Source organism: Myotis daubentonii, chromosome 10 (genome assembly GCF_963259705.1).
Source record: "Myotis daubentonii chromosome 10, mMyoDau2.1, whole genome shotgun sequence".
In the NCBI taxonomy this organism is placed as follows: Eukaryota; Metazoa; Chordata; class Mammalia; order Chiroptera; family Vespertilionidae; genus Myotis; species Myotis daubentonii.
In genome coordinates, this window is record NC_081849.1 from 3,663,961 (window position 1) to 3,679,233 (window position 15,273).

Genomic DNA, 15,273 nt, shown 5'->3' on the forward strand with positions numbered 1-15,273 from the left:
CACACAGCACAGCACTTACTCTGCCGAAGTAGAGAATGTGGGTCCTGCTGTCTGAGAGCTAGGCCAGCACTCACACGTGTAGGTGGCGCTACCGCGACATCTCACCCCAAACCAGACCCATCGTCCCAAGAGGCAGGAGGTGACAGGACATGCAGGACAAGGGGTCGACATGTAAAGATGAGAGGGACTCTGATGATGACCAGACGTCTGGAACAGCCAGCACTGCGAGGAGTAGCAGATGCAGTGGACCCACGGAGTTAGTGGACAAGCAGGTTCCAGGGGATTTACAGCATTCCAGCTAGCATTCCAGCTGATTTTTGGCAGAAGGAATTAATGCCCTCTCATCCTCAATATTGCCAGAAAGGAACGTTCTACAGACTCATTTTGATAGAAAGAAAATGAGGAACAGACAATTTCCAGGACATTTCTACCAGACTTGAAAGAATAGTTAACTCTAACAATTTCATACAAATTTGTCTAGAGACTTGGAGATGGAGCACTCACAGTTTTATGTTATGTGACCAATGTGATCTTGTTACCGAAAGCAGACAGAGATAGTATGAGAAAGGAGCATGGTGCACCATTCTTTATGAATACTTGTAAGTCCCAAAATACTAAGCTGAATCCAGCCATGTATACAAAAGATCATCACAGAAAGTGTATTTCATGTGTGCAAGTTGGTTCACCATAGGAAACCTATGACTGGAATTCATATGAGGAGAGTAAATGCGAATGCAGTCAAGGGATCATGTCCGAAGGGCAGTCACCAGTGAGATTGGACAGCAAGCTGAGAACTCGAGAGTCTCCTAACCTGATGAAGACACCCACCCTGAGCCTACAAATGGCATTGGACAAATGGTATGGTAAAACGTTAAAGTACTTATTTTAAAATTTGGAAGCCAATGTAAATATTTTTATTTCCAATAATAAATGCCACTGTAGTTGAGTTCTTTGCTAGTGCAGTTAGAGAAGAAAAGGAGCCCAGCCGGTGTGGCTCAGTGATTGAGTGTTGACCATGAACCAAGAGATTGTGGTTCAATTCTGGGTCATGGCATGTGCCTAGGTTGCGGGCTCAATCCCCAGTGGGGGTGTGTAGGAGGCAGCTGATCGATTGATTGATGTTTCTCTCTCATTAGTGTTTCTAGCTCTCTATCCCTCTCCCTTCATCTCTCCTAAAATCAGTAAAAACATATTAAAAAATAAGTGAAACAACAAATTGATATTTAAAACAAACAAAAAAGAAGAGGAAAAATGGAAAGAAACAAACAAAATAGTCATTATTAACAGATGATTTGTCTGTTAAAAAATCCTATAGAATCTAAAGATAAATTGTTAATTCAAATAGGAAAATTTACTATGGAAGGTGGATATAGAATTAATATAGAAAATCAATAAATAACAGCAACAAATAAAATATAATTAAAAATACATTTTTAATAGCAAGACAGTCTAAGGTATCCTAATATATAAAAGCCCAGGGTTGTAACCACCGAAGGCTGACCAAACCGGAAGTCCTTCAGTCAGCATTGGGATGCCCTGGCGGCGACCCAGCACTGATGGCCCAGGGGGCTGAGACCCAGAGAGAGAGGCAGGGTTTGGTCTGCAGCCTCAGTGGCAGCTGTTGATCAGTACTTGCCTCTCTCTTTCTCTCTCTTTCTGGGCTTCTCCAGCAGCGGGGCCTTTCTTTCTCTCCCTGCCTCCATGGGGGCGGCTGTTTAGCCCCGCCTCTCTGATCAGGCCCGGAGATAGGCCCGAAGATGCTGACTGGTATAGGAACCAACCAATCAGAACCAAATGTGGGTGCTGTGAAGAACCAATGGCTGTCTAGGTGGTGGAGCTTTTGACGCTGATTGGCATAGGAACTGACCAATCAGAACCAAATGTGGGTGCTGTGAAGAACCAATGGCTGCCTAAAAGGCAGAGCTTCTCACACTGACTGGCATAGACACCGACCAATCAGAACCAAATGTGGGTGCTGTGGGGAGGCAATGGCTGCCTAGGAGGCGGAGCTTCTGACACTGACTGGCATAGAAACTGACCAATCAGAACCAAATTGGCCAGCAGGGGAGGGCAGTTGGGGGCAAGCTTGCAGGGAGGGGAGGGCAGTTGCAGGTGAGATCAGGCCGGCAGAGGAGGGCCATTGGGAGTGAAATCAGTTTGGCAGGGGAAGGCAGTTAGGGGTGATCAGGCCGGCAGGCAGAGGCAGTTTAGGGGCAATCAGGCAGTCAGGCAAGTGAGTAGTTTAATAGACAGCAGTTCCAGATTGCGAGAGGGATGTCTGACTGCCAGTTTAGGCCCCATCCCACAGGCAGTTGGACAATTGGAGAGGGTGCAGGCTGGGCTGAGGGACCCCACCCCCTCTGTGCATGAATTTTGTGCACCAGGCCTCTAGTCTATCCTATCTAATAATAGAGAAACATGGTAATTAACTGTAACTTCGCTACCCTTCCCATTGGCTAATCAGCGAGATATGCAAATTAACTGCCAACCAAGATGGCGGCCGGCAGCCAGGCAGCTGAAGCGAACAGGAGGCTTGCTTGCTCCAGTGATAGAGGAAGCTAAGGTTCCCCGCCTGCCGCTGCTGGACTCTGAGCTTGCACTCTAAGCAACTATGTTGCAATTATAGAACCTAAACAAACCCCAGAAACCTGCTTTCAGCTGTCAGAGCTGGAGCGAGCAGGACCGCAACAGTGTTACAATTATAGAACCCAAACAAACCAGATACCTGCTTTCAGCAGCCGAGGTCTCAGAGCTGGAGCTGAGCCTCAGAGCTAAAGCCGGCTCTCAGCTCCAGTGACAGCCATAGAAGGTAAATAAATCCCAGAATAAAATAAAAAAGAAAAAAAGGAGAGGTTGGGAGCTTCAGTCACCTGCCAGCCTGAAAACAGCCCTCAGCCCCTCACCCAGACTGGCCAGGCACCCCAGTGGGGACCCCCACCCTGAAGGATGTGTGACCAGCTGCAAACAGCCGTCATCCCCTCATCCAGGCTGGCCAGGCACCCAAGTGGGACCCCACCCTGATCCAGGACACCCTTCAGGGCAAACCAACCGGCCCCCACTCGTGCACCAGGCCTCTATCCTATATAGTAAAAGGGTAATATGCCTCTTAGCAGCGGGATCAGCGGAGCCTCCCAGCACCGGGATCAGCGGAGCAGCGGAGCCTCCCAGCACTGGGATCAGTGGAGCAGCGAGGCCTCCCAGCACTGGGATCAGCTGAGCAGTGAGGCCTCACTGCCCCAGTGTCAAGTGGAGCCACGAGGCCTCCCAGCACTGGGATCAGCAGAGCCGCAAGGCCTCCTGGCCCCTGGAGCAGCGTGACAGGGGGCAGCGCCCAAACCTCCTGATTGCCCTGCGGCTCTGTGTGTGATGGGGCAGGGCCACAACCTCCCTATCCGCCCTGCTCTGTTCGTGACAGGGGAAGGCACCCCAACCCCCTGATCGACCCTGCTCTGTGCCTGATAGGGGGGAGCTCCCCAACTCCCTGATCGGCCCTGCTCTGTGTGTGACAGGGTGCGGCGCCCCAACCCCCCCATGGGCCCTGCTCTGTGTGTGACGGGGTGGAGCCGCAACCTCCCCATCGGCCTTGCCCTGAGTGTGACAGGGGGGCGTGCCCCAACCCCCTGATCGGCCCTGCTCTGTGTGTGACAGGGTACGGAGCCCCAACCCCTCTGATGGGCCCTGCTCTGTGCGTGACGGGGCAGCGCCCCAACCCCCTGATCGGCCCTGCTCTGTGTGTGACGGGGTGGCGCCCCAACCTCCCCATCGACCCTGCCTTGAGTGTGACAGGGGGCGGCGCCCCAACCCCCAATCAGCCTTACCCTGAGCATGTCTGGGGGTGGCATTGCAACCTCCCGATCCGCCCTGCTCTGTGCATGACAGGGGGCGGCGCCCCAACTCCCCAATCGGCCCTGCTCTGAGCCCGACCAGGGGCTGCACCTAGGGATTGGGCTTGCCCTCTGCCACCCGGGAGCGGGCCTAAGCCAGCAGGTCGTTATCTCCCGAGGGGTCCCAGACTGTGAGAGGGCACAAGTGGGGCTGAGGGACTTCCCCTACCCCCTGCCAGTGCACAAATTTTTGTGCACCGGGCTTCTAGTTTATATATAAAAGCCTAAGTGACTGTTATGACCGGTCAACTGGTCGCTATGATGTGCACTGACCACCAGTGGGCAGACGCTCAATGCAGGAGCTGCCCCTTGGTGGTCAGTGTGCTCCTACAGCCAACCTCCCACAGCCGGCTAACCTCCCGTGGCTGGCCAACCTCTTGTGGTCCGTCCCATCCCCTCTCCTCCACCTTTGCCAGCGAGCCCGATCGGCCCCGTTGTAGACTGGGTGAGATGGCCTCGATTGGCCCTGATTAACGGCCAGGCAAAGGGACCCCACCCATGCCCAAATTCATGCACCAGGCCTCTAGTGTTGAAATAAATCCAATAAATGATATGTAAAACCTTTATGGAAATAATATATGAAACCAAAAATCTTATTGAAAGATGTTAAGAAAGACCTAAGTAATTGGATAGATATTTCTATCTTTATGAATTTCTTTATATGATGAACATATCAGTTGTCAAATTATTTTTTAGAATCAGTGCAATTCTAATAAAAATTCCAAGAGGTTACCTTATGGAATGGACCAGCAGGGAGTCAGGTTCTCAGGGAAGAGCAGAGAGCCAAGGCAGCCAGAGCAGCTGTCAGGAACATGACAGTGATGGGACTTATCAACATTAAAAAAGGAGCAAAGGATTTACATAAACACTTCTCAAAGAAGGTATGCACATGGCCAGTAAGCACATGAAAAGGCCTCGACACCACCAGTCAGGAAAACAAACAAAACAACCAGAAACAACAAATATTGGTGAGGATGTAGAGAAATCAGAACTCCTAAACAACTTTTTTATTGATTTGAGAAAGAGAGAAAGGTCGATTGGTTGTTGCACTTATTTCTGCCTTCATTAGTTGCTCTGTGCATGTGCCCTGACTGGAGGATTGAACCCATAACCTTGATGTATCTGGATGACACTCTAACTAACTGAGCTACCCAGCCAGGGCCAAGAAATACACTGTTGGTAAGAATGTAAAATGGAGGTTGCTCAAAAATTAAGAATAGAATTACCATATGATTCAGCAATTCCACTTCTGGTTATGTGCCCAGAAGAATTGAAAGCAAGGACTTCACAGATATTTACATACCCATTTTCATGGCAGCATAATTAACAATAGCCCAAAGATGGAAACAACCAAGTATTCATCAATGCATTATAAATAAAAAAAATGTGGTTTGCACATACCATAGAATCTTACTAAGCCTAAAAAAGGAAGGACATTCTAGCACATGCTACAACATGGATGAATCTTAAGAACATTATGGTAAGTGAAATGTCAGATACAATAAGACAAACAAAGTGATTCCACTTATGTGAGGTCCCTCGAGGATTCAAATTCATAGAGACAGAGAGTAGCCTGTGGGGGCCAAGGCTGGGGGGAGAGGGAAGAGAGTGAGTGTTTAAGGGGTGCAGAGTTTCAATTTGGGAAGTTGAGAAAGTTCTGGAGATGATGGTGGTGATGGTTGCACAACAATATGAATGTGTTTAATGCCACTGATCTATACACTTAAACATGGTTAACATGGTAAATTTTATATATATTTTGCCACAAAAATGTATATCAATAATGAACATAACAGTTTGAATTGGCGGTTACCTTTGGGCAGGATGGTGTGAAGGTTTCAGTTGGGAGGCCACCTGGGTATCACAGTGGTTGTGGTGATGCTCCTTTAAGTTGGGCGGTATGTCCTCAGGTATTTTACAGCCATACAAGCTACACAATGTACTTTCATTATTTAAAAATAGAAAGAAAAAAAAGGTGATTTATATCTTGGTGATAGGCTCATATTACTCAAACCGGCTGATAGGTAAAGCCAAAATGCCAGTCGACTGGTTCTCATTAGAAAACTATGAAATGCTCACACATGTGTGCACCCCAAATAGCTGTTATTGAGCATGGGAGGGGTTGGGTCGTGTGTGTGTGTGTGCGCGCGCGCACACACGCAAAGGCACATACTCTTCTGTGGTATTTTACAATTCCTAGTGCTTTTTGTGTAAATGCCCTCTTTGCCACATAAGCAGTCTGACACTGTTATCTAAATTGCCGTGTGGCATTGCTTTAGATTCTGTCCTGCACCTTCATGTCCTGAACACTGGGCTGTCGCAGTGTGTGGGGCCACCCTGTGATCCTCCTGCTGCAAGTTATCGGGGCTGGCGCCTGGCTGTGCCACTTCTGTACGGGAAGTGCCTTGTAGGACTGAGCCTCTGACCCCAGGACGATCTTGCTGTTATGGAAAAGAATGTTCCAGTAGAAGAAGCCTTTGTTTATGTTGTTTGATTTCTTTACTAAAACGGTAGGTTTGTCTTAAGTATGTCTGAAGCATTTCCCTCCTCCCTGTTTCCAGGCCATTTTGTCTTTTGTGTCTATTTCTGTCGGGGTTGGATGCTCGGGCCAACCTGCCCAATTGTAACCACCAATTCAAACTGTTATGTTCATTACTGATACACTTTTTTATTGTGGCAAAATATATATGATACACAATTTTATACCTTTCAGGGGATGGTGAAGATTCAGTGACATAAAAAGCAGCTGGCAGCTCTTCACACGGTGGTCCCAGGTCCTCTTGTCCATGAAGCTTATAACTAGAGACTTGTTGGAACAGAACTAGAGGAAAGACCCTCTGGCTGACCGTTACCTCGTCTCAGTGTGAGGCCCTATACGGAGAGGTTTTCTTCCAAATTTAGAATTACGTTTCAGATTTTTGATGTAAAAAAGTCCCAGCAGTCTTTTCACAATTCAGTTCTTTCATTTACATGTTGGAAACTTACCACATTAATTATTTACCTGCAGTCTGGTGGGTTTTTGTTTTGCTTATATCATGAGAAACTTCTGCCCATGAATTTGAGTACAATGCACATCTTAGTTCAGTGAACTAGTGATGTTAGAGTTTTTATTTTAACTTCGCCTAAAGTACTTTCTTTCTGTCAAGTTTTAAGAACTTCAGCGCTTCCTAGTTTAAATTTTCCCTATCTTGTATAGACTACATTAAGTGAGTATGTACATAATAGCTGCAGGAAATATTGATATTAAAAAACATTTCCCTATAGAATTTCACAAAGCTTTCTATAAAGCTGTTTCTTTTTGCTTGTGACCAAAACTCTGGGTGTCCTGCTCTTACAGTGACTTTGAGAGCAAAGAGGGCCATGCTGGACCCTCATGGCTGTGTGTGTGAACTTCCTTCGCAGTAAAGAGGATTCTCATCTGCCTTTATTTCCTGTCCTTCATAGAGCTTCTATCCATCTTCCCGCCGGCAGCATGCGTGTTTGGTGCGGTCTGCGTGTCATGCTGAGCAAACCCGATCCTCATGTTACTAAGAGACCCTTTTTGTTAGCTGAAAACAATGGCTCGATATCTATTTTAAATGTCCTGTGAGTGCAGAAATGTTCCCAGGCTTTCCTGATGGGTGGAGACATAGTATATAAAGTGGTGTTTACATGCTGTCCCAGGGGTCAGGATGTCCAGGCCACGTTTTGTTTACATGTTCATCACCATAGAAACATATCAGCGTATTGTTAGTGCTTTTGTAAGTACATTGTGCTTTTTACTTTATTGATGTTCGGTACAGAGCAATTAAATGTATGGTTGACCAGCACAAAGATTTCAAGAAGCAATTATAACCATTTTAGTGTTTTAACCTTGCACATTCAGCACTTTTTAAATCTAAAAAGAGATTTACGAGTCTATGTGTATTTAGTTACTAGCTTTTTAAATCTAATTTGAGCTGTTAGTGTTGAGGTATTGTAATTTCCAAAATAATACTGGTATGAGACTATTGTACTTAATTATATAGCTCACTTTTCTTAAACGCTCTATGGTATTTCATTGGCAGAAAGTACTTTGTTTCGATGGTGCTCTTTACTAATATACTGAGTGCTTGTAACCCTACGATCTTAATTAAAGGGATGGAGTTTAATTACAATAAGTTAGATTTATGGTTTTGGGGAGGGATTAGAGTAGGTGTTCATACTGAGGATAAAAATGTCACGAAGTTCATGGCATCCTGGCGCGAGGTGGTGGTCGAAGCCTTCACAGTGGTGTGTCGCGGGGCACTGGTGGCGGTAAGTCCCCGTGCTGAGGCTCTGAGCTGTCCAGCAGACGCCTTGCTTTTCAGATGAACAGTGGAAGCCTCCTCCTTCTCACAGTGTTTTGGCACTTGGCGTTGGCAGGATGTCTCAGGAAGGTCCTCTGACATCTGGCCCTCTGAGCTCAGCGTATGTCAGAGGGAGTTTATGGGAACCTTCCCCTTGGGGCCTCCTTGCTCCCGATTCGGGCTCCTAATGGAAAGATGAGCAGTGGGCATATTTTTTGCTTATATGCTGTCTTGCTGGTGATTAATGGTGGTGATAAAAGCTCCTACAATGCTTTTCATTACTTTGCAGACAGACTCACACACAAAAATTTAAAAACCTCAACACCACACATTGCAAAGCCCATGTAGGCTTTGTGATATTTTTATGATCTCAAAAAAAGTATAGGTAACAGTTGATGTGTTTTGGGTACCTGGATGAGCCAGGCTGAATTAACAAATGGAGCTTCTGGTTATTTGTGGCCCCATCACCCTTTTTCTATGTCCTGAAGTGGTTAAAGGTAAAAATCTGCACATTGCATGTAATGAACAAGTTTATGTTTTCTACTAGTTTAGCTATAGCTCATACTTGTGACACTGGTTGATTTCAAGTTGAGCTGATTTTGTCTCATTTAATCACAAAGGGAATAAAACTAACAAGAGAGAAACATAATTGTCCTAGCCGTCTAGTGGATTCAGTCAGAATGACAGTTATTTCTTACTACATCGATTATCTTCAATATTTCATGAACGGCACTCACATTCAGTAATGTGGACACCTGCTCTGGCAGCCTTTCCTATGAATGTGTTTGCTCATTTACTCTTTTAAAATGGAGGTTGATAGCTGAAATGGACAGGTTTCCTTCTGTGAGTTATTCACTATCTTTCAAAAGGAATACTAATAAATTTGAAGTAAATTTTTGAAGAGTTTATGATATGCCTGCAGAGGGTTTTTTGTTTGTTAAATATTTCTTATTTGACCACTTAAGCATGTGAATATATATTTTAGACATTTCTTCTTGGTATTACTAATACATCTATAACTGAGACACATCCTCCTGGAGTTATATAGCTTGTATCTTTTTAGAAAGACTGTTGTTCACATATAATTTTTAAAACACACACAAGTTTTCTTTTGGTGGAGGACTTTATAAGTATATGTGAACAAATATGTGCCTATTTAATCCTAGTATCACTTCCAGGTAGGGTTATATTTAGGTTGCATCTTAAATACTATCTATTTTTCTAAAGGAGAGAATATACTCTTTTTTAAAAATAGAAGTGGGAAGTTTCTGAATTTAATAGATTTCCTTTTTTTGACATAAATTCTACTTAAAACTCTATATAGAGCTATAACTTGTTGAATGAGGAGGTAACTGTAACTAAACTGCTTTTCAAAGGATTTAAAATCGAGGTTAAATGTAGGAAAATGACCAGAAAGTGCCCGAGAACACAGAGCGCTTGCATCAGATTTTGTTAGGAGCAGGCTTTTTACAGTCTGCTCTGACCAGCATGGTAGCCATCACCCAGGTGGGACTGTATGAACTTAAAATGCTTAAAATGAAATGAAGTTAAAATTCAGCTCTTCCGCCACAGGGGCCACGGTCTGAGCGCTCAGGCAGCAGCCGCGGCCTGGGGTCTCCCTCGGCCCGGGGAAGCCGCTGCGCAGCGGGCTCTCTGCTGTGGAATTGCAACCCCCCCCCCTCCCCCCTCCACCAGTGGCAGGAAGGAGCGAGGTGACTGTAAATGGTAAAAAAAAATGTCAGAGGAAGTGCGCAAGCCTACTGGCGAGTCATTTCCTACATGGATCATCATCATCTTAACCCTTATGCTGTACTTGTGGTTACATCATTATAATTGTTTAATATAATAACTAATTGAGGCCTGTTGCACCGATTTGTGCACCGGTGGGGTCCCTTGGCCTGGCCTGCACCCTCTCACAATCCGGGAGCCCTCAGGGGATGTCAGAGAGCCGGTTTTGGCCTGATCCCTGCAGGCCAGGCCAATGGACCCCACTGGTGCACTAATCTGTACACCAGGCTTCAAAGATCTTTGGTTAATCTTTTCCTGTCCTCCCCCCTTCCCTCTGAGATTTATCAGTCTGTTCCATGTTTCCATGCCTGTACATCGAGCGTCTGCCTCCTGGTGGTCAGTGCGCATGAGCTGCAGAAGAAACACCTTTTCTGACCACTCATTGGCTAAGCTCCCGGTACACCACTCACAGTATTCTTAGTAACTTGGGTAATAAGAATCCAAGAAGGTGATTTAGGGTTTTTCCACCTCACTCCTCCCCTCCCCTCCGCTCCCCTCCCCTCCCCTCCCCTCTCCTGGCCTGCACTTGGCCGCAGTGGCTTGGGCAGGCCCCCCTGTGTTCGTCTCCGCTCCGGGCCTCACCTGTGCAGGTAGCCTCCTCCTGACTGGTCGTGACTGTTACGGCATCACAGCTAATTTGCATATTACCTCTTTTTACACACACACACACACACACACACATAATATGTTATTAAAACAGATTTGTTTGGGCAGCGGATCTCAGTTAGTTCCCGGAGTACTGTTGCTCCGTTTCTATCTGTCAACACTGCTGTGTGACTTTGCTCATATGTCACAGTGCTTGTGACACACTGTATCATGTTGTGGGAGCCCTGGCACTTCTGGCTCATTGCGGGCGGCTAGCGAGGGGCACACACAGAGCGCCCACTCTTTTTATCTGTCTCACTCAGAGGTTTTCCATACAATATTTAATGGGTAACAGAAAATTCTTGCTTAGAAAAACACATTATTGCCTAGAAAGAGGAAGAAGGAGAAAGAAATCACTATTTTAAAAAATATATATATTTTATTGATTTTTTCACAGAGAGGAAGGGAGAGGGATAGAGAGTTAGAAACATCGATGAGAGAGAAACATTAATCAGCTGCCTCCTGCACACTCCCTACTGGGAATGTGCCTGCAACCAAGGTACATGCCCTTGACCGGAATCGAACCTGGGACCCCTTGGTCCGCAGGCCGACGCTCTATCCACTGAGCCAAACTGGTTAGGGCAAGAAATCACTATTAAAAAGTGGTGTGCTTTGGTTCAGAGCTGTGAGGCTCTTCTGTGAACTGGGAGTGTGTTCTGTGACCATTCCTACCTCCTCTCCCTGTGGAAACAGCCACTGTCCCAGGCCCAGCACTGCTGGGCAGAACCTACGCTTACACCAGAACAGGCGCCTGTCCTGCCCGGGCACTGCATGGGCCTGGGCCAGGGGAAAGGCCATGCCACTCCGAGTCTTCATCGAGGCCGAGGAATGCCACTCTCCCGGTCTCAGGACACGCCCTGTCCCCTGTCACACACGAGGAACAGGTGCCACAGTCTAAGGGCAACCTGTTCCTTTAAACCAGAAAGTGGAAAATAACGTTTAGGGCAGAATCGGGCTAAGTGGGCGTGTAGGTTCTTTATTTGTAACTCATCTTTAAGTTCTTTTCGATGTGGAAGGGAAGGTTACATGGTTTATTAAGAAACATGGATGTACTTATCATGTTGTTTGTCATGGTAGGTGTAGATTAGTGCATTACAGTGTCAATATGCATCTTTAAGTTCAGCTTCAGACCAGTCATTTGGTGACTTTTCAGGAACACAAGGAAGTTTTTGTTCTGCCTTGTCTAGTGGGTTTCAGTTTAAAAATAGGGTCTCTAGTTTGGCCTTGAGGCCAGTATTGTTTATATTGAAAACAAATGGTGCATAATGACTGTTAGGTCCCAGCCTCATGGAGTAGGGAGAAGGCTCTAATCCAGCCGTGGGCAAACTACGGCCCGCGGGCCAGATTCCGCCCATTTGAAATGAATAAAACTAAAAAAAAACAAAAGACCGTACCCTTTTATGTCATGATGTTTACTTTGAATTTATATTAGTTCACACAAACACTCCATCCATGCTTTTGTTCCGGCCCTCCGGTCCAGTTTAAGAACCCATTGTGGCCCTCGAGTCAGAAAGTTTGCCCACCCCTGCTCTAATGGGAAGGGGAGGCTTTATCTGTATCCCTGGTATAAACAGACCATCTCTGGTCTCTCCTGCCGGGCTAGTCCTCCGCTGCTCACTAGAGGGCGCTGGAGGCCGGGAGCTGCGAGAGGTCCGCTGGCCCAGCGCCTGGACGGGCCTGTTCCCTTGATTAGGATCACAGGTAAAGACTGGGTAATCTGCTTCCTTGATGTGTTAGAAAAGTAATTAATTGTTTAGGATGATTCTGCAAAATGTTTTGGATCAATAATATTTTTTTGTACTTTCCTCAAAGCTAATGCTAGTTTACATAATTTTGGAAAAATCAGTCTCAACATTACAAACTGTAAGCACTTCATGTTTTTTCCTGCTGATAAATATAAATTTCCGCCCCTTCCCAAGGAATTTTATGCTTTCTATCTATAGCTAGAAACATACTTGTTCGTGAGATGTAATACAATATTAAAATCATGCCTCTGCTTGCTTTTCAGGGACTCCGAGCCCGAATCTTGGAGACGCTGGTCATGCTCCTGCTCCTGGCGCTGCTGGTCCTGGGGATGGTGTGGGTGGCCTCCGCGCTCCTGGACAAGGATGCGGCGAGCAGGGAGTCTCTGTACGGTGCGCTCACGGCTTGAACCGGTTTCTCCCATGGAGCCCTGCTCACCACTCACTTTTAAAGCATTGAAATAGTTTTTCGTGTAGTGAGCCCTTGTTAGTTTACAGAAGTAAGAAACCTTTAGAGACATTTAGGAAAGCAAAGACTGCTCAGGTGTTACCTGTGTGCAGAGTATCTTTTTGTTGTTAATTGGTTTCTGTTCTTAAAATCCCACGGAGGCTTTTTTTCTCCTTCTGGACAAGTGTGGCAAAGGGGTTATTTTAGGTCTTTTTGTTGTGCTGTTTAGAAATTATATGGTTTAGGCCCAAATAGGCAATTATGATGTTTACTGTACATTAATTCATAGTCAGCCTCTATCTCAATGTACAGTGTTTTGGATTTACTAAAAAACATTGACTTTTTTCACAGATCTCTGGGAGTTCTACCTGCCCTATTTGTACTCTTGTGTATCACTCATGGGATGTTTGCTGCTTCTCTGTAAGTATTTTTCTGACTTAATATTGATCGGAAAAGAGAGTTCTGTGTTCTAGAGAATTATGGGAAATTTTCCAATGACATTCCTTACAGCTTGGAGAGTTTGAAAAAGTTGGCCCTTAACTTTATTTTTTATATTTTTATTGATTTTAGAGAGGGAGAGAGAGATAGAAACATCAATGATGAGAGAGAACCATTGATCGGCTGCCTCCTGCATGCCCCACACCGGGGATTGAGCCCACAACCCAGGCATGTGCTCTGACCTGGAATCGAACTGTGACCTCCTGGTTCATAGGTTGATGTGCAATCAGTGAGCTACGCCGGCCGGGTGGCCCTTAACTTTTTTTATGTTCAAGGTAAATTTTGATAAACTGAAACCTTGAAATAATAAGACACTTGTGTTGTTCTCTAAGAAAAACTTCTTTCACAGGGTTGGGGTAAAGGGTGGGTGGAGGGGGAGATACACACATGGTTGCACACATGCTCACATGCAGAGACCCTCCCCCCCCAAACACAGACATAGATACACATGTGCACAGGCACAGACACACATTCAGGGACATACACACACACACAGATATGCACACAGACACGTCCACATGCTGGCATTCGCATACACAGGCACATGCACACATAGACACACCACACACGCACAGACATGCACATATACATGCACATAGACATAGACATATGTGTGCACATGCACAAACCCTGCACACACAGACACATCCACAGATATGCACACAGACACACATATGCACACAGACATGCACATATTCACGTGCATGCACATGGCCCCCATACCCTTAACTATTCTGACACTAGACTCTACTTTTGAATGGTAATGATAGAATTGTGTGTGATCAATTATGGTCTTTATTTTAAAGCTTGCTTACTTTTACTTAAGACGTCACCACATGTCTCAGGGATATTATAAATAAGTGTTGTTATAAGGATTTAAGATGATAGTTGTCACTTTTAGACATTCTTGTCTGCTTCTCAGTTTCATTAGTGCTTGAAATCAGTCTGTTCTTTAGTTGGTTTTCTTTAGCTTCTTGTAAGTGAAAATGCTTATCATTCAGCTGCTAGAGCAGCGGTTCTCAACCTGTGGGTCGCGACCCCTTTGGGGGTCGAACGACCTTTTCACAGGGGTCGCCTAAATACATCCTGCATGTCAGATATTTACATTACGATTCATAACAGTAACAACTTACAGTTATGAAGTAGCAACGAAAATAATTTTATGGTTGGGTCACAACATGAGGAACTGTATTAAAGGGTCACGGCATTAGGAAGGTTGAGAACCACTGTGCTAGAGGCTCGCGTGTCCTCAGTCTTTAGCCATCACCTGTCCCTCGTCACGTATAGGAAGTGACTCACCAGCCCTCTTGACCCTGCTGAGTAGCCTCCGACAGACACCGCGAGTCTGACGCGGAGACAGAACTTTCTGAGAGCCAGTCTGACTTCGCGCGGTGTGCAGGCTGGCGGTCTGTGTGCTCGCGGTAAGCGTTGTCTGCCTCTCCCCACAGTGTGCACCCCGGTTGGCCTGTCTCGCATGTTCGCCGTCATGGGCCAGCTGCTGGTGAAGCCAGCGGTGAGTAGTGGGTACCGTGTTGCATCCCCAGCCTTTGGTTGTGAACGCGCACTCAGACACAGCAGAAGACTATTTCTGTGGGTTTATGATCCAAATTGTGGTTGTTTTAATCCTTTTCATTTTTGGAAAGCACATTTGTTTTTGCTTTTAAAATACTAACTATAGGCACTCAGGTAAAAAGTCTGTAGAAGTTTTAAGACAAGGTTTACGAATACTTACAGATATTGTAGGTGTTCGTTACCTTAGATCAAATAATAACTGTTATGTTTCAAAATCTACTACATGGGCTATTTGATTTACAAAGCAGTTATGTTTCTGAAAATTTGCTGCGTATTAGATCTTGTCCCTTTAATCTCAGAAGTACTGTATATTCATTTTCAATTAGTACTAATTCTAACAATCTGTCCCTAAGTTTCTTTGGCTTCTAGGTATTTTGTCAAATATTTCA

The 15,273-nt window shown here is 45.6% G+C and overlaps 1 protein-coding gene across 12 annotated transcripts in view; it reads left to right on the forward strand.

Moving 5' to 3' along the window:
- Positions 1-15,273, forward strand: part of LMBR1 (limb development membrane protein 1) — a 129,097-nt gene that overhangs the window by 58,604 nt on the left and 55,220 nt on the right. For 11 of the 12 annotated variants that reach the window (XM_059711360.1, XM_059711351.1, XM_059711349.1 and 8 more), the window contains 3 exons: positions 12,633-12,759; positions 13,166-13,234; positions 14,761-14,825. In XM_059711360.1, the coding sequence (XP_059567343.1) occupies positions 12,633-12,759; positions 13,166-13,234; positions 14,761-14,825 (261 nt within the window). The remainder of the gene's footprint in view (positions 1-12,632; positions 12,760-13,165; positions 13,235-14,760; positions 14,826-15,273) is intronic. The other variant, XM_059711356.1, reaches the window with a different exon arrangement.